The following is a 23,214-nucleotide window of genomic DNA, read 5'->3' on the forward strand; positions in this document are numbered from 1 at the left end:
AGGGCGCAATCCTGGAGACCCGGGATCGAATCCCACGTCAGGCTCCCGGTGCATGGAGCCTGCTTCTCCCTATGCCTATGTCTCTGCCTCTCTCTCTCTCTCTCAGTGTGTGTGTGATTATCATAAATAAATAAAAATTTAAAAAAATAAAAAATAAACATATACAATTGCCCACAGCACACAGCTAATTAGTGGCAGCTAGGGGCTCCCCTGGTACTAAGATATTAATAAGTACACCTTAAATAGTTTAATGATAGCATGGGAATGACATTTCAAGAATCTGTGTGTGTTTACATTTTTGAAAAGGGTGAAAATTCAATGTCACATGAGAAAGTAGAATGGAACAGTTGAAAAGCTTTTAACTAAAAGTTGGAGAACTTGGTTCTAGGTTACATATCCTAGCCTGAGAATGCCCATCTGTTGTAATTAGATGCTTCTGAAAGCTTTTTATATCCCCCAAATTCTGTATTTTGAACATTGAGAGAAAGATATCTGAATGATGTGGAATCTGGATAGGAGCTCTATCTCCTCATGGAATGACAGCAACTCTATACTGAAAAGTTTGGCCCTGTCTAGAAATATTACACTTGAAACAAATTGCAGTTTTGTTACCCCAACCATTTGGTAAGGTAAAAATCTGCTGCATTCAAGACATGGATATCAAAGAAACTGGCAGGTGAAGTTGTCAGAATTCTCCCCTGCATGTGATAATTCAAATGGCAAGTGGGACCAAAAAAAAAAAAAAGCACAACAAACAAACAAAACCTGTAAATAGTCCATGAGCCAACAGAAGCCCGTGCTCATCCAAGATTATATACTTTAAAAGCTTACCTATTTTCAATAATTCCAAGGGAAGGATGGTGAGTATATTATGTTGAAAGGGATATCTGTAGAGCTGAAAACTAGTATCTCTTAAAAAGGTTTAATAATCATTTATGATTCATATGTATATATGTATTTATGTATATACATATCTATGTGTGTGTTTACAGACGTGGACATATAAAATCATTAGCAGCAAAGATTTATTTTATCAAATCACTGTCAAGCTTTATTATATAGCAGTGTGTTATTACTCTATTAACTTTAATGTGAAAGCTAGAAGCCCTTCTCCCATTAGTAATATTCCTCTCACTTTTCCAGTGTCTTCTTTTCTTGTCTTATACATTGACAATATTAAAAAGTAATTTGCATAATTTTAAAAAATATGCATGTTGGTCAGGCACCAAAACCAAAAGATAAGAATAAATGAAAAAGATGCATGAATTAATATAAAAACAAATGATTGTCATTTTTTAAAGATTTTTTTTTTTCTTTTAAAAAGGTGAACTTGTCCTTCAAGGCCTGCTCCAAATGTCATTTTTTTCTTTGACGGCTTCTTTAGTTTCCTCCTAATTAACGTCTCCCTCCTGTGAGATTTTATAGCTTTTATGCTTCCTGTATAATAGCACTTGTCACATAGGGTAGTTATTACTTTATACTCACCCCACAAATTAAAATGCAAGCTTCTTCAAATGGGTTGGTTCATTCAACTTGTATCTGATTCAAAGTATAGAACAGTGCTTAATCCAAAGCATCAAATTAGTGAATCATGTTGAATAATATTTTCCTTATAGGAAGACTTAAAATGAAAATTAAATATTACCCCCCCCCCCCCCCCCGTACTGGAATAAAGGCCGATCCCTGAAAAAAAAAAAAAAAAAAAAAAAAAAAAAAAAAAGAAAATTAAATATTCAAGATATATAATTTATACATATATACATACATACACCTCAGGATTACCACTGATAGCTTTTAAATAAGTAATACTTTAATTTTTAAATTTTAAAAAATATATCACATTACAATACCAACGTAACATTAGAAGTTGATTGAAAAAAAATTAATTGTTCCTGGTCTTCAGTCTTTTAAAAGATAGCTAAGACTTTAAAAAAAAAGAAAGAAAGAAACTATAAGTAATATAAAAGGTACAAATTAATAAACATTTTTAGAAATAGGATTAGAAGAGAGGATCCTTGTTTAACAGAATTTATTCAAAGAGGGATTTGAAAATTGAAGAAGATACTGCAAAGGCACCAAAATTATACAGAAGATAATTTTGTGAGCTATTCTGACAGCAGCCAGGAATGCTTAACTGTAGCAAAATCTAATATGAGGAGTGTTAAGAGTTAGTCAGATTTAAGAAAATGTCGTCAATCATGAGTAATATTTAAAAATACACTCTTCTTGGGGTGCCTGGGTGGCTCAGTCAGTTAAACATCTAGACGCCTTCAGCTCAGGTTATGATCTCTGGGTCCTGAGATGGAGCCAGGATTGGGCTTCCTGGTCACAGGAGAGTCAGCTTCTCCAGCTCCTCTATCCTTCCCCCCTCCATGCACTCTCTCACTTTCTTTCATAAATAAATAAAATCTTGAAAAAGTAAAATCAAAATACTCTCTTCTTGTTAGAAAAGATGTATTTTGTGATGCCTGTGTAAATGCATTTAAGCCTCTAAATTATCCCATGCATTGTGTTTCTTGTTTTTGCAGCTCAATAGTGTCACAATAAAACAGTTAGGGGCCACTGTATCCACTGTGTTGTACAACTCTCTCATGGAAAAATGTTTATTTCTGCTCAAGATTCTTCCATTTTAAAAGCTTAAAAACTTTAAAAGCTTTAAAACCCAATGCCTAGGGCAGCCCGGGTGGCTCAGCCCAGGGCGTGATCCTGGAGTCCCGGTATTGAGTCCCGCATCGGGCTCCCGCATGCAGCCTGCTTCTCCCTCTGCCTGTGTCTCTGCCTCTCTCTCTCTCTCTCTCTCTCTCTCTCTCTCTGTCTCTTGTGAATAAATAAGTAAAATCTTAAAAAAAAACAAAAAAAAAAACCACAAAGCCTGTAACATCATAGTAGGTATTAAAAGGAACCTCAACTTGTGGTTTCAGCAAACTTTTTTTGCCAAAGAAAAGAATAATTGCAGAATTAGCTTATATATTCTAGAGAGTTGTAAACCTATCAGAATTGCTCTGCTCTCCACAACTGACTGTATGAGTCTATATAAACTAAAAAGTACAAAACAGGTTAAAAACTGTTTAGTAAATTAAGGAAGATGAGATCAAGAGTGAGTAGGCAGGGACGCCTGGGTAACTCAGCAGTTGAGCGTCTGCCTTTGGCCTGGGGCGTGATCCCAGGATCTAGGATCGAGTCCCATGTTAGGCTCCTTGCAGGGAGCCCTCTGCAAGTGTCTCCCTCTGCCTGTGTCTCTGCCTCTCTCTCTCTGTGTGTCTCTCATGAATAAATAAATAAATAATATATATTTAAAAAAAGAGTAGGTAGGCAGAATTTACTGCCTTTTTCTTGATCTTTCTTCATCTCCTTGGTAACCAAATTCACCAGAAGATTGGATTGTGAAATCAGACTCAGACCAACTAGAGTAATAATCTGCATCAAGCATTCTTAACAAGTTCAAGGACATAAGTAAACCTGAAGTATGGTGTAAGCAGGGAGAGGTGCAGGACTCCCAACATGGTTTCCCAGGTCCCATCTTGGTGCGTCAAGATGTACTTCAACCCAGATTAATGTAGAGTCTCTAGCATCAGTAGCTCTGTCACACAAAAGGAAGCTGATGCAACTGTAAAATATCTCCAGTTTATATTCAGTTGCATAGTTTATGACTCTTTAAGAGATTCATGCCCCATAAATCCAGTTCCCAGGTTTTCTTTCTCATCTAGTTTTATTTTGTTTTTACCATAGCTATCCTAGACTATCAGGCATATCTTGCCAAAAGCATGCCACAGATAAGGGCTCTCCCACTTTCGGATGCTGACTGGTAATCTGTTTCCCAATGGCGTGTTTACAAGGGGATTTAACCAGGTGTCTTTCCTTCTTCCTTTGTTGAAATAAACTCTTTTACCTTCCTACATCTTTCCTCACCTAAGGGAAATAATCTATTGTATACTTCAATTTCCCAGTAACTAATTCCTTTCTAGTAATTGTAATTACTTCCTACTGATCTTTCAAGATTAGTTCATATAGTACCTTTTCCAGGCTTCTCTTTCTTGACCTGCACTACTGCTGTGCAGAATGCCTCTTTATATGCCATGAGTGCACACTGAGTTTATATGTGTTATCACACTGAATATGATTGCTGATTTGTCTGCCTCTGTGAGAGTTTTGAAAGCAGGGATCATTTTATTAGCTATAGAACCTAGCACCATTTTATTTTTGTAAAGAATAGATACTTAATAAATGTTTTATAAATTCATGGGTGAATGGAACTCTTTTTGAGTGGTTATGAATGTTTGTGGTATATGCAATAATTTAGCAGTGATGAAATAAAATAATTTTTTAGGATTGTCACTGACCAAAGCAGACTACCAAACAATGATTTGAAATTCCACCTCAGAGGTCCTCATGTTCATATGGAATTGATAACTTGTTAAATATCTAGCTATTCAAGGATCATCTTTATAAATAATATTGTTTCTTCATATTATTTCTCAAACTTTGTATAGTAGAATTTAATGTATGCTGGGTTTGAGTTCTCATTATAGTCTATGCTTACTTTGCCTATATGCAATCTAAAAATGAGTTGACATCATGCTTTTAATTATAGTAAATTAAGTTGTTTCATAATTTCCACAGTATGATGCCTATAATATTAATCAGACCAAATCATCACATTACATAAAGTTAATCATTAAAATGATCATCATTACTGCATGTGATAGCATTCTATTTTTATTTCACTCAGCACTAACCATGTATCTTCCCTGAATATGGAGATAAAAATCAAAGCTAAGAAGGTTTTTCTTACTTTCCTTATATGGTATGAAGAGAGACTATTAATTTGGTTTATTGAGCCTCCAAAATGGAACCTTATAGATGTTTTCTCCTTCATTCCATTGGTGAAAATAAGGACAAGAGAGATTTGTATGTTTGCTTAATGTAGCACTTGTCCCTCATGAGAATAGGCACCATCAGACAAGTAAATATGTGTGCCATGAACACAAGTGTTCATGTACCAAAACTACAGAGTTGCTGATTATTGATGGTCATTAAGAAACATTAGGTATTAAAAAGCACTGAAATCTGTGAACTACTTAGTACAGAATGCCGATTATTTTAAACAGTATATTAAGATCCACTGCATGAGGCTAGACCACTGGTCAGTCTGGCCCATATTTTCACCATGGCAGTGTAACTGACAGCTGAGAAAGAACATCACTTACTTTTTATTTCAATCTCACAACATAGGTTGCTGTGGTCAGGTAGCAGCATGTCTTCTGCATGCCCAGTGTATTTACTTTGGGATGGATGTTTAGCAGACATTGACTCCTTATACTACTAATTATCCTTTCATTAACTTGAATGTACTCTGGGTTTTCATGTTAGTAATTCATCTTGGTAAACAAAATATTATTCAAAGTCTACTGTGTGCTAGTCACTTAATGTCCTTCCATGTGGCATATTGGCTAGAGTATATTCTGATTTGCCAGGCATCTGTCTGACCATTCAATCATTTGTTAAATATTTATAATAAATATAACTCCTCAACCCTGGGGATAGCAAATTAGATAAGTTATTCTTTCTGTACTTAAAAGAGTTTTGTGAAAGAATTTACTAACAAATAACTTTATTTAAATTCTATTTTAATATTTTACTTTTGTATCTTAAAATTACATGTTCTATGTTTCTACTATCCACTTTATGAAGTAGTACTTCTTTGTCCTAAGCTTACACTTTCTCTGGATCCAAGGAGTTACCATTAATTCATTTATAATATTGAGTTCCTAAATCCATCACTTGGTTCCTATATTTCATTATTTTACTGTACTTCTAAACTTACTTAGAATAAGAAGCATGAATCTCTTCCTACAGGGCAGCCTTTATCAAGCCAACCCCTTGACTTTTAATTTGCCTTTGACTAGATCCTTTCATATTCTAATTAACCTTGTTTTGAGATTCTATAACTAGAACCATCCAAAGTCTTATTCTTTCAAATATACAAGAGTTGCTGTCTTTGGATATTAATGAATATCACCCAGGATTTTGTTCAGGCATATCAGGATTTTAGCTAAGTTTTGTCATTCCTTAGTGTATTTTTGGTTTCTCTGAGCCTCAGTTTCTCTTCTTAGCAAGGCAATAATACTTCTTCCCACCTGGGATTAGTTGTGAGGACCGCAAGCAGCAGAGTGCCTGAGGTTGGGTGCTAAAGTTGTAAATCATGATACCTAGTATATTACTGGCTTTTTGCGTCATGATAAGAAGAAAAAGTTGGCTTAAAGCTTAAATACTTTAAAAAAAAAGCTTTAATATGTAAGTATCATAAAATATGTTTTGTGTGAAAATTAAAATGAGCCATATGTAAAGCACTTAAAAGAATACCGGCTCTCGTGGCTTCTGGGTGGCTCAGGTCATAATCTCAAAGTCTCGAGACTGAGGCCCCATATCAAGTCCCATGTTGGGCTCCATGCCTAGCGTGGAGCCTGTTTAAGATTCTCTCTCTCCCCTATCCTCTTGCCCCTCTCTCAAAGAAAGGAATGCTTGCTACCTAAGTATTTATTATTATTTTTGTCCCGTTAGGTATCTTAAATATGAAAGTAAATTCCTCTGTTGTCCACAAATAAATCAAAGGATATTTCGCTTGACACATGACTGTACTTACTTTGAATTCTCATTTTCCTAATATTTCCCTGCTGATTGAGATAAATCTTATCCTCTCAAAAAAATCTTACAATCTCAGCTCTTCTTTTCCCAGTATAATATCAGTACTTTCCAAATAAATACATATGTTAAAGTGATATCTTCCTATCTTTCCTTTAAAAGTTTTTCCATCTCTTGCATACAATGAAAAATATCTACTTGATAACAGAATAGCAAGAAGTGGTATGATTTATGTCTGCTGCCCAGTTGTAAAGTCTTACATGTTTTAGAGAATATAGAACATGTCAAGTTTCAAAAGTTGAATTTCATAGTAATCTTTGTGGAGGCCACTGTTCACACTCCTCAAACTTCTGTGCACTATCACATAGTTGGCACAAATGCTGAATATTTAAATATAAGCTATTAATCCTAGTGCATATGGAAAATTATTATGTGAGCTGAGGATATATTATAGTTTCTTCACGTTCATAACCATATAGTTTTTAGGCCTTCAAAAGTCAAAACCATGGTAAGAAAACTTCTAAAAGCAATTTTTCAGGCATTAAATCATTGATAATCATTATTTTAAAGGTTTTGATTTGCTTGCAGTGTTCAATTTGGTTTTAAATTCAATGCCTAACTTGCCAAAAAGCATATCAGATTATTTACATAGAATAATAGATACTAAGTATTAATAGACATGAAAAGTAAAATGAGACAAAACAGACCTTAAATTAGTCTGAGACATTCTTCCAATATGTGCAGCATAGCTCAGGTTTTTATTTCTGCCCTTCACAGAAAAGAGAACTATTATAAATATGCATCATGTATTGATTTATTCAACCCATAAACATTTGTCATTGTTATTCAATCAAGTTTGGCATTATCATTAAAATTTAGTATCACTTGACATTTTTGAAACATAATAAACTGGTTTATATTGATGAGTTATAAGGTGCTATATAACGCAAATGTGACAAAAGTGATACAGAAAACATATCTTATGTATGGAGCCATATTTATTTTGTAATTAGAACTGTTCAAGAAATAGTTTGCTTTCTAGAAATTACACATTTTATTTTGTAGGAAGTTAAGAGTCTAAGGTTCTTTGGCCTTTGCTCTTGGGCAACCTTTCTATTGGAATCATAATCCTAGTGGTAAGTGATATTGAATAGTCCGAAGAATGATGGGGGGCAGGGAGTGAATTCAGAGAATTGCGACTGCAAATAAATAGTATTTACTTGCACTTTTTATATGTTAAGTTCCTTTAGGTGGTTTACATTTCTAAATTGCTTTAAATAACGGCACAAACCAACTAATTAGGTATTATCCCTATCTTACATATAAGGAGCCTGATGATCAGAGAGATTTACTTAGTGACTATCTCAAGTAAACAGTAGGATGAAGTTTCAAACCTTATTCAATTCCACTTATCCCTAATTTTTCTGTGGAAACAGTGAGCAATTTGAATCTGTTGTTTTGTCTTTACTACCCGTGATATACCAAATAGCTAGTATTTTTTATATCAATAATCTCTTAATTTTATAAAGAAAAGGAAAATATTGTATAATCATAATTTTTGTGGTCCAGGTTTTAAGGCTTTATGGCCAGTATTCAACACATATCTTGTTTTTTTTTTTTTTTAATTCTATTTATTTATTCATGGCAGACACAGAGAGAGAGAGGCATAGACACAGACAGAGGGAGAAGCAGGCTTCATGCAGGGAGCCCGACGCAGGACTTGATCCCGGGTCTTCAGGATCACATTCCAGGCCTGAGGCAGTGCTAAACTGCTGAGCCACCGGGGCTGCCCTCAACACATATCTTAAATAAGACAGAGACTGAATAGTTTTATGCCAGGATAGAGTAATGGCCAGTGTTCCTCAGGGTTTTTTAAGGTTGTATTTATTTATTTATTTGAGATGGAGGGAGCTTGTGTGTGAGTTGGGAGGGGAGGGACAGAGGGAGAAGCCGACTCCCCTGCCTAGCAGGGAGCCTGACTCAGGATTCGATCCCAGGACCCTAGGATCATGACAGGAGCTGAAGGCAGAAGCTTAACTACTGAGCCACCCAGATGCCCCATGTTTTGTTTTGTTTTTATATTGTCCCTCCAGGGAGTTTAAAAAAAAATTTTTTTTTAATTAACTCCCCCCACACAAACACACATGCAAATACACTGTAATTTTAATACTACAGATACCCTGTATATTTGTTTATATACTATTTCTTATGGGTGTCACAAATTATTGTGACATCTAAGATTCCTTCCTCAAGAATCAGGTTTTGCTCCCTTATGGATGATTACTGTCATTGAGAATGCATGGTATAGACCAACTAAGTTCAGAGCTAGTCAGCTATAATCTGATAAGACAGTGGTTCACAAATTGTCATTTCTAGACCAACCACATAGCATCATTTAGGAATTTGTTAAAAATGCAGACCCTCAGGCCTCATCCAAGTCCTATGAATTAGAAATTCTGGGGGTGGGTCCATGCAATCTGTTTTAACAAGCTCTCTATGTGATTCTGATACATGCCAAAGTTTGGAACCACTAATTATGGACAGAGTGCTGAGATATGGGTCTATGGCTTGATCAGAACATTAAGCAAGTCATTTTCTATCTAAGTTTTTCCATTTTGATGTTGCCCAGACAACTCCTGGTTTGGAGCCTTATACACACACCTTCTCAACCTCACTTGTCCTACTGAGAACCCACCTCTGTTCCATGAGGGAGAGAAAAAATGAGACTTAATACCCCCTCGACCTGTTCCGTAGTACATTTTTTAAAAAAAGACGACTCCGCATACTAGTTAGGGTTACATTGACAATGGCCCCTAAAAACAGTAAATGTAAAAATGAATAGATATATAAAGAATTAATATTCTGTCTTGATAGGCGTCACATTATGGGCATGAAAATGAAAATAGCAGAATAAATGAGGTAATAGACCTGGACAATGGAATTTGTCAAGAAGAGTATCCTTGTTTCTCTTTCTTAAATTTTTCATTTGCAGTTTTATGAAGGGAAGATTAAATGTTATTTATTTCTTGATTCCACAGTTTCTCGATCTTTTCTCCTACCCACCATTTTAATCATGTACTTGCAGAGATTGGCTCACCCACTTGATTGATATATTTCCAGTTTAGATATATGCAATCCAGTAGTATTCAGAAGTATTTATTTTCACACGTGGCATGATTTGAAAAAGAATTTAACCTATAGAAATGAAAGCTTATAGAAAACAAGGCCACTATAGCCAAACCCTTATACGCCACCAGCCGTGGGGCATGCAGTCCCCAGAACTTGAGAACTTGAGAAATATCTTGTGATGCCATGCTCTATAAACTTCCCCATGACACCTCCAATCAATTTAAGACTCCCCTGAGTCAGTGATTTGCAGAATGTAAATAGCTGATAACTTGAACCTCAGCTTTGGTGAAAGAATAGGCTTCATGTTGATTTAACATGTTTTAAGCAGCAGCATGTCTAACTGAATTAAAAACCAAATATTAAATGGAGAAGAAACATTTTCAAATTTTTCTCTGTTCTTTTGTTCTTTAGGTGGAGCTTGCAAAGGAAAAAAAGTGTGAATTCTTGCCTTTTCTGTCCCCACGGAAGGTTGAATTAAAAGGAGGGAGAATTGTTGCTGTGCAGTTTGTTCGGACAGAACAAGATGAAGCTGGAAACTGGCATGAACATGAAGATGAGACAGTCCGTCTGAAAGCCGATGTGGTCATCAGTGCCTTTGGTTCAGTTCTGAGTGATCCTACAGGTAGGGTGTTGAAAGCTGAAAGGTGTTAGGCAATTGTCTGCTATTTTAGTGCCATAATAGTTTCCAGCTTTCAGGGCATTGTTTTTCACTTTAACATTCATTTTCTTCTTTTAGTTTGAAATCCAAGCAATCTTGATTTAAAAGGCTTAGGAATGGCATTTAGTGCTTATACAGAATTATTTTTAAAGTGGTGGGAATTGAAAATAACATTAATTTTCTTTTAAGCTGATAATCAAAATACATATTCTATTTTGTAATAACAATTGCCTGTTTCCTCTCTAAGAATGGCTTTTTCTTCAATTAGACCTTGAGTAAGAAAATGTGACAGAGAAGTTATAACAGCCAATCTTCAGTGATTCAGACAAATTAAGACCTAATGAATAGGCAAAAATAGAATTCAGGTGTACTACTATCCTTATGTTAAACTATCACTAGAAACATCAAAATTATCAAATTAGAAAGTTTGAACTCCTCTCATTTCAAATGGATGGCGTAAATGGACATGCTAAGGAAGAACAAAATGCTTCTTAAAAAAGGATAATAGGAAAGGGAAGTGTTTTACATAATATTCCAACTGAATAATAAGTTAATCAATCAAGGCTATTTTGTGTTACATTTTTGCCACACTGTTTTTGTGGGTCATTGATGATGAAAGCTTAGGTACCTATGTGCCTTCATTTTGCAAATTCTTTACCTTTTAATACATATTGTTGAAATGATGATTAACTCTCTTATATACTGAAAGGAAAATAAAAGACATTTCTCCAAGTCAGAGATTCATTATGAATAACAGTAACAGCAAAAAATCTAAACCTGACAATTCCTATACTCCCTACTATATCCATGTTAAAATTACATTTTGTGTCTGAAATAAGAAGAGATATATGTATGCAAATGTGCATTTTTATGCAACAGATAAGTAAAAAATTCAACCAGTCATCAGGATATTTTATCTGCAGGACATCAAACATCTTGGTATTTGGAAACATCCAGATGTTTAATGTCATCAAGATAAATGTTTTCAAATAGCTGGATGATGGCCTGAATTTGTCACTTTTCATCTAGATGTTTATGTGATATGTAGACACAGTCACAGTGTGGTTTGTTTATTCATTAACTGAGTTCAGGAAGAAAAAAAAGAACAACGTGTAAATTGCATCCTATCATCTAAAAAATACCATTCTTACTGCTCGGCACATCACCAGAAACTGAGTAAAAAGTTGAATCATATTTAACTAGCAAATCTGTTGATGATTCACTTATCAAAAACTAATTTAGTATACCCATCTAAATTTATGTTTCACAACTGACATCTCTAATATTAAGAAAAATGTATTTTTTCCTAAACAAACCTAAGTAGATATGACTCAGATCATAGAAAAAAAGCCTTTGCAAAACTTATGCTCATGTGTGTGAAGAGTGATTTAACTTAGTATTTAAAATATGAAGTACAAGAAAATTTGATCTAGTCATGTTTATTTTTCAAACTTATCCCAGAATGTGTTTATGTACTTACGTATTTTACTTTTGCGTGTTTCTTCCAATGTTTCACATCTACTACTCATAGACATTTAGAGAAATCAAAGAAAAATGATGGTTCACTTTACCTTTTTTCCCTCCTCTTCCTGACTTGAAATAACATAGTGCTTGAAAAAAATCATACTTAAATAGAATTACTTGCTTTTCCAGGGCCTTTCAATACTTACATTAATAAGCTACTTTCCAAGTGAGAGGGGACCTGGAAGAGATGGAAGGTTAAATAGTATCCATGCCTCTCCTCCCATCTAAATGTTTCAGGACCGTTTTTTGAATGGAAAACTCTAAAGAAAGGGGGACAGGGAATCTAATTGTTGTAATTTTACTGAAAAGATCTTTACCCAAATGGCATTTAAAATTTTTTATTGTTTTTTTAAGATTTTATTCATTTATTCATGAGAGTCAGAGAGAGAGAGAGAGAGAGAGAGAGAGAGAGAGAGGCAGAGAGAAAAGCAGGCTCCATGCAGGAAGCCCGATGTGAGACTCGATCCTGGGACTTCGGGATCACGCTCCGAGCCAAAGGCAGATGCTTAACCACTGAGCCACCTGAGCATCCCAAAATTTTTACAAAATAATTTCAAAGTCAGCAAGTTTTCCTATATACACAGGTATTAGCTATAGTACAAATCAGTTTCCAGAAAGCAAGTTCTTCATTTAGGTAAGAAAAGAAACTATTCATGTCTCCTTCTACCTTAAATCTCGTTCCATCTTGATACCTATGTGATGCAATTTATGTGTGACACTTTTGTGATCATCACATGTACGATACTATGTGATTTAATACATTTATTGATAACACCTTTCTTAAACCGTCAGCCTGCCTTTCCACCCCTCCCCTTCCCTCCTTCCCAGCATCACTTTGCACAGGCTGCGATGAACTGCATGACAAACCCCATGACATTTTTTTAGTCCTCATCCTATTTTCTGCATTTGACAATGTTAAATATTTTTCTCTGAAATGCTCTAAGTCACTTAACCTTTCTGAGCCTCAACTTCTTCTTCTATAAAGACACAAACATAATAAAACCTTCTTCCCGTACCTTTCAGGACTGTGGTCAGAATTAAAATGAAGTAACATGAAAGTGCTTTGGAAATGTAACACGTTATTATTGTTTATGACCCTCCATTTTCTTGTTTTTTTTCTTTTAAATATTCCTCTTCTAAGCCTATCACTGAGTACTTTTCTTCCTCTAGCTTATGACTTTTTAGTACTTTCCCAAGTTCAGACTTTACCCATTTTCTCTTAATATATTTATTCCTTCAGCGATCTGATCACCTCATTAATTCATTTATTATTCATCCACACATTCACTCCTGTAAGAAAGACTTAATAACTTCTATGTGCCAGGTCAAGGCTAGACTTAGAGTAGACACTATTTCACTTCTGTGTAACTGGTTCCAAATTCTCTTTCTAGTCTGTGTCTCAGAAGACGTTTCATCCTTTATTACATGCTATGCATGTAACGAGCATTTACTGAGTACCTAATGAATGCCAGGTACCAAGTTGTGTTCCAGAGAGTACTAAGACGAATGAGGCATTCCTTCTACTTGAAAACCTCACAGTCTCAGGCAGGAGGCAGAGTTTTAAACAAATAATTGCTTTACGAAGCAAAGAATAATACATTTAGAGACACTGCACAGCATAATGAAGGATCACCTCATGAAGTTTCCCTAAGGCAGATCGCACCTCAACTTTGTTGTTATTTAAGTGGTACTGTAGTTCTCCCATCACTAAAGTTCAAAATGTTATCCCAGATTCAAATATCTAATTCCAGTTTTTCTTGTCATTAAATTCACCAATGTTACCCTATACTGTAGAATGAAGCACTTGAGAACTTCATCAAATGGCTTTATATATACACTATGTATTCAGCTTTATTTCCCACTCTTCCCTATGGGATTATTCTTCCCAGTATCTTAGCACAGGTGGGTTCCATACTGGTAATTCAGAAAGTAAGTCCTTGGTAAAGGCATTTTATACATACATATGCTGAAGTATTCAAGGAATGAAATAAACATGATAGAGTAAATTATAAAGTATGGTGATAACATATTCTCAGCATTATCTTATTACAATATTTTAAATGAAAATACCTATAGCATCTCAGTTATACCAAATAACATGTATCTGTAAAAGTAACCTAAACTGGGAAATTTCAAGGAAATTAAATTTGTAATCTCAAGGATTTTTTTCCCTTCTATATACTGTGTTACTTTTGCAAGTCCTTTGTGTGTTTCACAAAGAATATAAAATAACTTTACTTAGTATTAAGCACTCACTATATCTGTAATAAATATTTCCTATTGTAAAAACAGTGAATGCCTTAAAGCTTATAGAAAAGATAAGTATTATCAAATTTACAAAACAAATATGGATAATATCCTCAGATTATAGTTGCTAATTATTTCATTTCTACCAAGGCTAATAACATTTATGAGTAATCATCATTTTTTTATCTAATTCTATTTTATTTCTATTTATTTTTTTGGATTGTAGCAGTGAGTAGGAAATAGGAACAAAAGACTCTCTATTCCACATCCCTCTGCATGGAATATATATGTGCTTATTAGGAGCACAATTTAATTGAATCCTTCATTAACTACTGTCCCAAATTCTAAAGGCACTGTGGTGTTTGGTTCCTAATTTGATTGAGATAATAAAGTCTCAGCCTTATTTGATATCTTTCCTGTGAAAAAGGTAAGAGTGGTTCCACCTTTTAAAAATTCTCATCCATTCTAAGTATGTAAGATTCCAAATCACATTAAATTGGGATTTTATTGTTCAAGACTGATTTTAAAGGCTCTCAGTAAATTAAGCACAAGCTACCTGTACTGGAATTTCTAGCCCTCAAACATCAGCATTCAGTGGAAACTTTTAAACTTTTTTTTTTCTTAACAATATGTATTTTGTGATACATGAAGTCTCCTCTTCTGCTAAACACCAATGTAAATGTTTATTGAATTGAATTTTCTTTTTTTGTTTGTTTGTTTGTCTGGACAACTTCAGGTTTAAAAGACTCCTTTCTTATTTTATCTTCCCTTCTCTTTCTGCTTGGGACCAAATTGCCAGTTGTGAAAGTGTGCATATCTTTTCTCTTAGTTTGGAATTGATGAGGATAATTGTTAACATTTTCACCAACCCACAGCTTCATTTTTCCTATGGAGTTAGTAACATTGGCCTTGTCCTCCCATTCCCAGAAGATCTAGATGACATAACTTTATGTGACATAACTTTTATGTGTATGCTTCCAGACAACTGAAGGAAGGCATTCTGGCCCATGCCGTGACCTCTGTGCCTCTTCCATATGCTGCACCACAGCCATCCTCTCATTTGTTTCGAAATGTTGACTTTAAGAAGAGCTGTGTGCTTTGATCTTCCAGAACTTACTGCAATTTGTCTTCCAATTAGATTGTAAACCCCCAAAGCACAAAGATTTTACCTTTATAGTAGTAAGTCGTAGTCCCAATAGCAGCCAGCATATTAATGTGCCTATAGTACATGGATAATATATAGTAGTGTTTTGACTTGACTTGATTCATATTAACGTATTAGTTTTACTACACTATTTGTTATTTTTTCTTACTATGGGACCAGTTTGGTTTTTTAATTTTATTTTTTGGAAAATATGAAAGTTAGAAACACAATCCTATTTTTCAGTTGCTATTGATTTTTTTCTGCTTTGGCATAAATTTTTGCATTCTTTATAATCCAATAAATATTACACTAATTAGAGGCTGTCTGGTGTAGCAGCTTAGAGCAGTGGTTCTGAGCCAGGCTGCCCAGCTGGAAACCTGACTTCCTTAGTCTCTCTGTACTTCATGGTCCTAATCTTTTAGGGGAAGTGTGATTATAGTATCTACCTTCTGGAGTTATTTTAAGAATAAATTAAAAATATGTGTAATGCACTTAAATATATGTCTGGCACATAGTAAGTATCTCCCAAGCTTTAGATGTTACTCTCCTTATGTTGCAAAACATATTTTAATAATTAAATTGATTTATATTACATCCTTGTGATAGTATGAATGTTGACTAGGAATAAAAGCATTTGACAATCAGGACTTCATCTCGGAACTTACAGGTTCTATAAACATGTCTTTGTAAATAAGTAAAGCACATGTTTTTACATTATGATTTTTTTAAATATGAAAAAGTTTAGTATGTTTGATTAGTGTTTTACAGAAAAAGATTGCACAACTTGTAACTATCATATATTTTAAAAATGTTTTGTTATCAATTCTAATGTTTTTCATACCATCAAAGGGAATGAAGTTTTTCTTTCAATCAATTTTTAGTAATTAGAAATCTCCATTTTGAGTTTCTACAAATCAGGTGTTTTTTAAAGATTGATTTATTCATTTTAGAGAGAAAGAGAGCACAAGTGGGAGGGGCAGGGAGAGGGAGAGAGGATCTCAAGTAGACGAACCAATGATCATGACCTGAGGCAAACCAAGAGTCGGACACTTAACTGACTGTACCACTGAGGTGCCCCCATAACTTTTTTCCTCTTAAAAATAGTGAAATTGGGCCAGTGTTTTGTTTATTTAATTTTTGTTTGATTGATCATTGTTACTTTTAAGAAAGAGAGAGAAAAGCACCTTGGGAATACAAAGTTTGAGTTTTTAAGTGATTGAAAATTATGATATAATTAGGATTATATCATAAACCTATGTTTATGGAAGGAAGAGATAGGATGAATGGTGGCAATAAATCCGACCCAGCATAGTGCTACATGGCACTGCTCTGGAGAGCAAATGACAAAGTGGCTGAACTCTCTGGGTGTAGCAAGGAATGTGTAGTCCTTCTTCTAGGAAAGGAGTTTATATTCTTTACCCAGTTGCCTACATTTTCTTTCTGTTCATCTCGCTAGAAGTAGACAAAGCCTAGTTCTTTCTGAATCTTTAGTGAAACCCTAAGAAACCAACTCCTTTGATGTCATTAATTGCAGTTAGTTTCATAAGGAGAATGTTTTTTGGGGAAAAGGATTTTAAAATCACTACCAGTTGCTTTTATTGGACAGCTCTCGAAAAAGTTTTTTAAAACCTCATGGGGTAAATCAAAGGTTCTTCCAATACTATTCTTGAGTGTAGCTTTGATTCACTTGCCCCCATACTGGGAAAAAGTGCAGGCCATGGGTTAATGTGCCTTATTCTGGCCTAAGTCAGAGCTAGAAATTGTCAGTTAGATAAGAAATGGTGTGCATGAGCCCCTGACAATGCTGACATTCAGGAATTTTTCAAATGTGTCCATTTTTCCTCAATTACTTAGGTGTTAAAGAAAACCTAGGAAAGAGTCTTCTAAGTGAGCTCTAGATAAGCCTGGTAATAATAGTTCTCTGTACTTTAAAAGGCATAGCACCATTATGTTTTATTTGTTTTATTCCTTATTATGGTAATTCACTGAGGGAGTTGAAAACACTATGACATTTTAATAACTACCCCCCCCCCCTTAAACTAGTGTCTTTTACTTTTTGAGCAATTAACTATCTCCTCCAGAAGCTACTCGTTGCAATTAGAAGTTGAGCAAATTTTCTTTGAACAATTGTCTGTTCTTTATGGCCTTTAGCTTGCATAATTCCTTCTCTCCCTTTCCAAAAATAAAGAGGAGGGGAAGGAATGGGTACTGGGTTGAAACTATGCCATAGTCAAATTTTCACTATTGTATGCACTTTTTTAATAAAAAAGAAATACTTGTAACAAAGTTTCAAGGAATAGGTTATGGAATACCGGGACTTTACTGGAGACAGGAGAGCTTTTCGGTTGATGGCACAAATGTTAGAGGAAGGTGCTTACTAGTGATTAATATAACTGAGAATGGATGAGATAGAATTGCAAACTAATCAGTCCAGTGTAACTTACTGTACGTGTTATACAGCACAGTAACTTGCATGGGACTTTTCTTTCTATTTCTTAACATGCCCTATTTCTAAACAGAAGGGACTTCAGAAATCATATATTCTAGTCCCCTCATTTCACAGACTTGTTTTAACTAATAATCCAGATATCCTGCTACTCCAGGCACTGCGCTTAGGTTCTAGGGATAAAGTGGTTAAAAGGCCAATGCAAACCTTGTCTCCAGGTATGTAGTTTAATGGGAGATGCACAATGATGATAAATTGTGCTGGAGGGAAGCACAGAACACAGTCTGAGTGTTCAGGGAAGCTTCCTGGAGGAAGTGGGTTGTAAATTGAACTTTGAGGGATATGTGGGAGTTTCCAGGTGGAATGGGGGTGGAAGGGAGAGAGCCCCAGGGAGATTATGCAACTTGCTCAACACCACAGTTAGATTAAGCAGTCATTTTACAGTCATCATAAAAAGCTATATATATATATTTATATATATATATAAATCATGTCTTTCAAAAGTTGTCATCAGCCTACTTATTTCATGCATGTTCTCATCTTTATAAATGAAGGTCTGAATTTTCCATTTTTATTTCTAAATTGAACTTTTTATTTTATGATTTTTACCCTTTATTCTCTCATTATTCATCATGCAGCAAATATTTCTTACTGTCTAATTATGTTATATGCACTGTCCAGGTGCTAGGAATACAAATATGAGTGAAAAAGAGTCTTTGCACTTCAGGGATTCATAGGCTAATGGGAGAAACAGACATGTACATATGTATACTGCAACATGATGTGCTAATTTTGCGATCACATTTGGACTCAGTTTTAGAGCTTCAGTAGAAGTATATCTGTTAGAGGAAATATCATACACAAACATATAAGCTGGATCAGGATAAGATGGCAGGAAATTTGGCTACAAGCTTATGTGGAGTCAAGAGATTTGTATGCTAAGTTAGGGATTTTGAATTTTTTTTTTTTTAAGATTTTATTTATTTGTGAGAGACACACAGAGAGGGGCGGCGACATAGGCAAAGGGAATAGCAGGCTCCTCACAGGGAGCCGGATGTGGGACTCGATCCCAGAACTCCAGGATCACACCTTGAGCCAAAGGCAGATGCTCAACTGCTGAGCCACCCAGGCATCCTGGGATTTTGAATTTTATTTTGTAGATACCTACATGAAAAATGGAAGGTTTATATATGGGAGAGATCTTTGTTGTTAATGAGATAATACTGATAGGTGCTTGGATTTTGTGCCATTTGTATATTCTTCGAATAGTGGGGAATTAGAAACCATGAAATCATCTTTGAGAGATCTTTGTTGTTAATGAGATAATACTGATAGGTGCTTGGATTTTGTGCCATTTGTATATTCTTCGAATAGTGGGGAATTAGAAACCATGAAATCATCTTTGAGGTGGTGCATATCAGAAGGCAAATGTGTTTTCTAATGTTGAGCACCTGAATTAGGCAGTTATTCACTCAGTCATGGGTATGATCCCACAATATAGATTCCCTAATGGGAAGGTGCCCCACCAGGATTGTTAGTAGTAAGGAAGGAGAGAACCTCTACCCACATGGGTAGCTCCCAAGCTATAGATATGACAGAGTGAGTTATGCATGCCTAATTTCTCCTTCCAGATTCACAAATTAAGATTACTAATTTCTGCTTTTTGAGGACAGGTAAGATATAGAGAGACACCCTGAGTGTTATAACAACAGTGGTCTCCCCACATGGTAAGATGCATCAGGAATATGAAATAAGCATGTTGTTCCACAGAGGCTGTGATGTTAAAAAAAAAAAAAAAAAAAAAGATGACCTGGAATCAAGGTAGAGTAGTGTCGACGAAACCAGTTAAAAGACTGTTTTTGTTAGTTAGAGTGGCTACTGATTAAGGCCCAGGTTAAATTAAAGGAGGTAGAACCACAGAACATTCAGAGCAAGACATATTTCTTAAGTACAATAGTCATGCTTTGGTCATCTCTTTGATTACAGAGCTTGAATGTGGAGTATCTATGTGGCAGTTTGATCAGATGTTTGTAATGCTGATTGCATTCGGGAACACAGCAGATGGAACAAATTTGAGGGAAATGGTGACTTGTTCCATTTGGATTTGCTCATCCATTCAACTGGAAATGGGACTAGAACTCAGAAAATAGGGAATGATTGAAAACAGACATTGGGGATTATTATGTATCATTTGTCTTGTTTTTTCACTCTCATAACCCAGAACTTAGAACAGTGCTACTCATTGATTGAATTAAAGATTGAAAGCTGTCCTAGCCTGTAGTTTGGATAACCCCTTAAATGTATGATAAAAGAAGATGTGTGGCATTTCTTCTGGAATTCCAGAAACATCTCACCTACCACATTATGAGCGGAATAAGTCAATTTATGATACCACGGGGTGTCAAGATACTTTATTCCATGATTCTATATCTTTGCTCTTGTACTAACGTGTGTACAATGAGGAGCTAACAATGGTAGCTCCTCATGCTACCATTTCATTTTATAATACCTGAGCAACAAAACATTAATATATACTTTGTAATATATCTCATCCCAGGATGAGAATGAACTCCTTTTATTCTTCTTTTACACTGTCTTGCTTTCAAAAATATTTTGGGAAAGAAGCATTCTCAGGAACCCAGTAGAAAACCGTACATGTTTTCTTAAACAGTGCCTTAATTGTCAGATATTTTTCTGGCTGAAAGTAAGGATGAAGTGGTGGATTTTAATGCAAGTCCTGGCATTTCTGCAGAATAACCCACCAAAATAATAGAATCTTTGCACAGTTTTTCTTTGGAATTATTTTGAAAGGGTGGAGGTGATGAGGAAGGAGGTCAGACTGATAACAGTGTTAAAAGTGATTTAGAATCAACATCACATCACTTACAACTGCCTTCGACATCCATTTGAAGTACAACATGATATTTCTGTAATTATTTTACTTCCCTCTAATAACTGCATAGGAATAGGTTTGTCTCCCCAGTGAATTGCTCTGTTCAGAGCCTCCCCTTATCTTTATTTTCCAGGTTTCACCAGTGGTTGATATCATATGCATTCTTATAGGGAGACAGTGGATAAATCAGTAGTTTTCCATCAAATCAAAGATTACATTCAAGAGGTAGAGCAGTGGCATGAAACAACTTTTGCTGGGGAAAGAAGGTAGAAAATGGAAAAATAACATAATTGTTTCAGAGAACAGAAATCATAAAACATAGCCAGTGTTATTTAACATATAGTGAATGTAATAGATGTCGGGGGCTTTATTGACCATGGCCTATTATATTTGTCTTTTAAATACTAGTTGGCTATGGTATATTAAAGTTTATTCTGAAACCTAATATATGTATGAAATATTACTACCCAAAAGTGCTGTGCAAAGTAAAATCAAGATGTGAAATTTAGTTAAATTATAAAGTAATGATGTATATTTTATACTAATGCTCTTAGTAATATGTATTTTGTATTGCAGATTATTTTGTTAGTTACTTTGCATTTATTTTTGGCTCAAAGCACAAAATAAAAATAACTGTGTACTTAATTTAAGATAGTCTTTGGTTAAGCAAGTCACTGACCTGTAAAAGTGTAAGTTTTAATTGTATAAGTTGGAAAATTACATTGAATCATATTTAATATCTATATCCCAAATATGGAAAGCTACTCAATTCAAATGGAATATGTACATATAATGGACTTAGTATCCCAAATTTGCTGGCATTGCTAAAGGAGAAAGCCAGTTTTAATATTAACATCCATTCAGAGGTCCCACCCAATGTTGATACAGACTAATGCCAATCTTTTCTTCATGCTAACCATATTTATATTTAGTAATTACAAATCTCTTTTAAGTGTTTTCAGAGGACCTTTACTTACTAGCCATTTATTTTTATAGATGAGTGCATGAAAGAATGTCAAGATTATTATGTACTATATGCTTAAAAAATATCCAGTGATTTTCCATGTCCTCTGCCAAATGTATTGATAAATCACTTGGTTTAATATGGCCTAATATTTTCCCCTATATTTGCACACTGCTGCCAAATGAACTTCTACATCACTAGTATTATGGCATTATCCTCATACTCAATTTTAGAATCTAAAATTACTCCCACCCCTCCGATGGTGGGATTGAAACCAAATACCTCAATTTAATTTTGACACCCTTTTAATCTTCCCTCCTACGTGCCTGTGGGACCTTATTTCCCATTCTTTCATTCTGTATTTGCTAAGTATATCGGGTTCTCTGTTAGGCTGTCCTGGGTACACAAAAATTGCACCTGACATTGTCTCTGTCTACAAGAGTTTTCAGTCTAATAGAGGGCGAGAAATAAAAATGCACCGAAATAAAAATGCCATTAGATAGAAAGTGACATGAGGAGAAACAGAAAAACTATGAGTGTGGCACTTAGGGTGGAGAGATGACCTCTAGCTGGAAGAATCAAAGAAGGTTTTATGGAACCAATGGCATCTGTAGGGGAGGTGAGGATAGGATGGGACTTAAGAGAGCAAAAACAGGGAAAGCACATTTCATCACAGTGAATAGATAGAGATGTACATGGAGTAGTTACTAGATCATAATGTATACAATGAGAAACTATGAAGGTGGAAAAACATAACATTGCTAATTCACAAAGTGTTTTTAATGTATAGGCTAAAGTATCTGAATTTTATTCAAAAGTTGGTGGATACTAGAAATCTAAAGGGGCATGCTGATTAAATATGTTTCCTCCTACACAGTGGGAAGATATAAATATGTGTGTCCATTTTGGCTCTGGCTCTTCTCCTCCTTCTCCCTGTATATCTTATATACTTTAAATTATATTGACAATAGGACTATAGGGTAGTTTGTTCATATTTCTAAAGTTCCCAGCCACAGTCCCAAGTATTCACTGAAAAATGGATGAATGAATGAATGAATGAATGAATGAATGAATGAAGAGGTGGGTGAATATTGGGATGACCATATTGCGATGACTAGAATAGAATGAAATGATTGCTTTATTCAGAATGTCCCTACAAAAAAACCCACAGTAAAGACAAAAGCATATGAAAGTGGCATTTATGTAAACTGTCATTTGAAGGCCAGAAAATCTTACTTCTCTTGAGGGAATGGTCAGATGCTGGATACTTTCACTTGCATTAAGATGATAGCCTCTTAAGTGGTCATCTTGCTTTTCCTCTTGTTTCCATATAATCCTACCAGAATCAGCCCTTATAAAATAGAAATGATATCATGTGATTCTCCTACTCCAAACCCTCCAGTGGTTTCCTACTTTATTTAGAATAAAGTTCTCAGAGCTTATAAAACCATCTCTGATGAAGCCCCTACTTTTCCCTCAGGTCCCCTCACCTCTTACCTAGCTTCTTTCACCCACATAAAGCTTCCCTTCCTTCTACTCCTCAAATGCATCAACTTCACCTCACCCT

At 35.0% G+C, this 23,214-nt stretch overlaps 1 protein-coding gene across 2 annotated transcripts in view; it reads left to right on the top strand.

The window, feature by feature from the left end:
• DPYD (dihydropyrimidine dehydrogenase) overlaps positions 1 to 23,214 on the top strand; it is a 798,071-nt gene that overhangs the window by 355,209 nt on the left and 419,648 nt on the right. For both annotated transcript variants that reach the window (XM_041748593.1, XM_041748594.1), the window contains one exon: positions 10,183 to 10,393. In XM_041748593.1, coding sequence (XP_041604527.1) covers positions 10,183 to 10,393 — 211 coding nt within the window. The remainder of the gene's footprint in view (positions 1 to 10,182; positions 10,394 to 23,214) is intronic.

This window comes from Vulpes lagopus, chromosome 3, assembly GCF_018345385.1.
Source record: "Vulpes lagopus strain Blue_001 chromosome 3, ASM1834538v1, whole genome shotgun sequence".
Classification (NCBI taxonomy): domain Eukaryota; kingdom Metazoa; phylum Chordata; class Mammalia; order Carnivora; family Canidae; genus Vulpes; species Vulpes lagopus.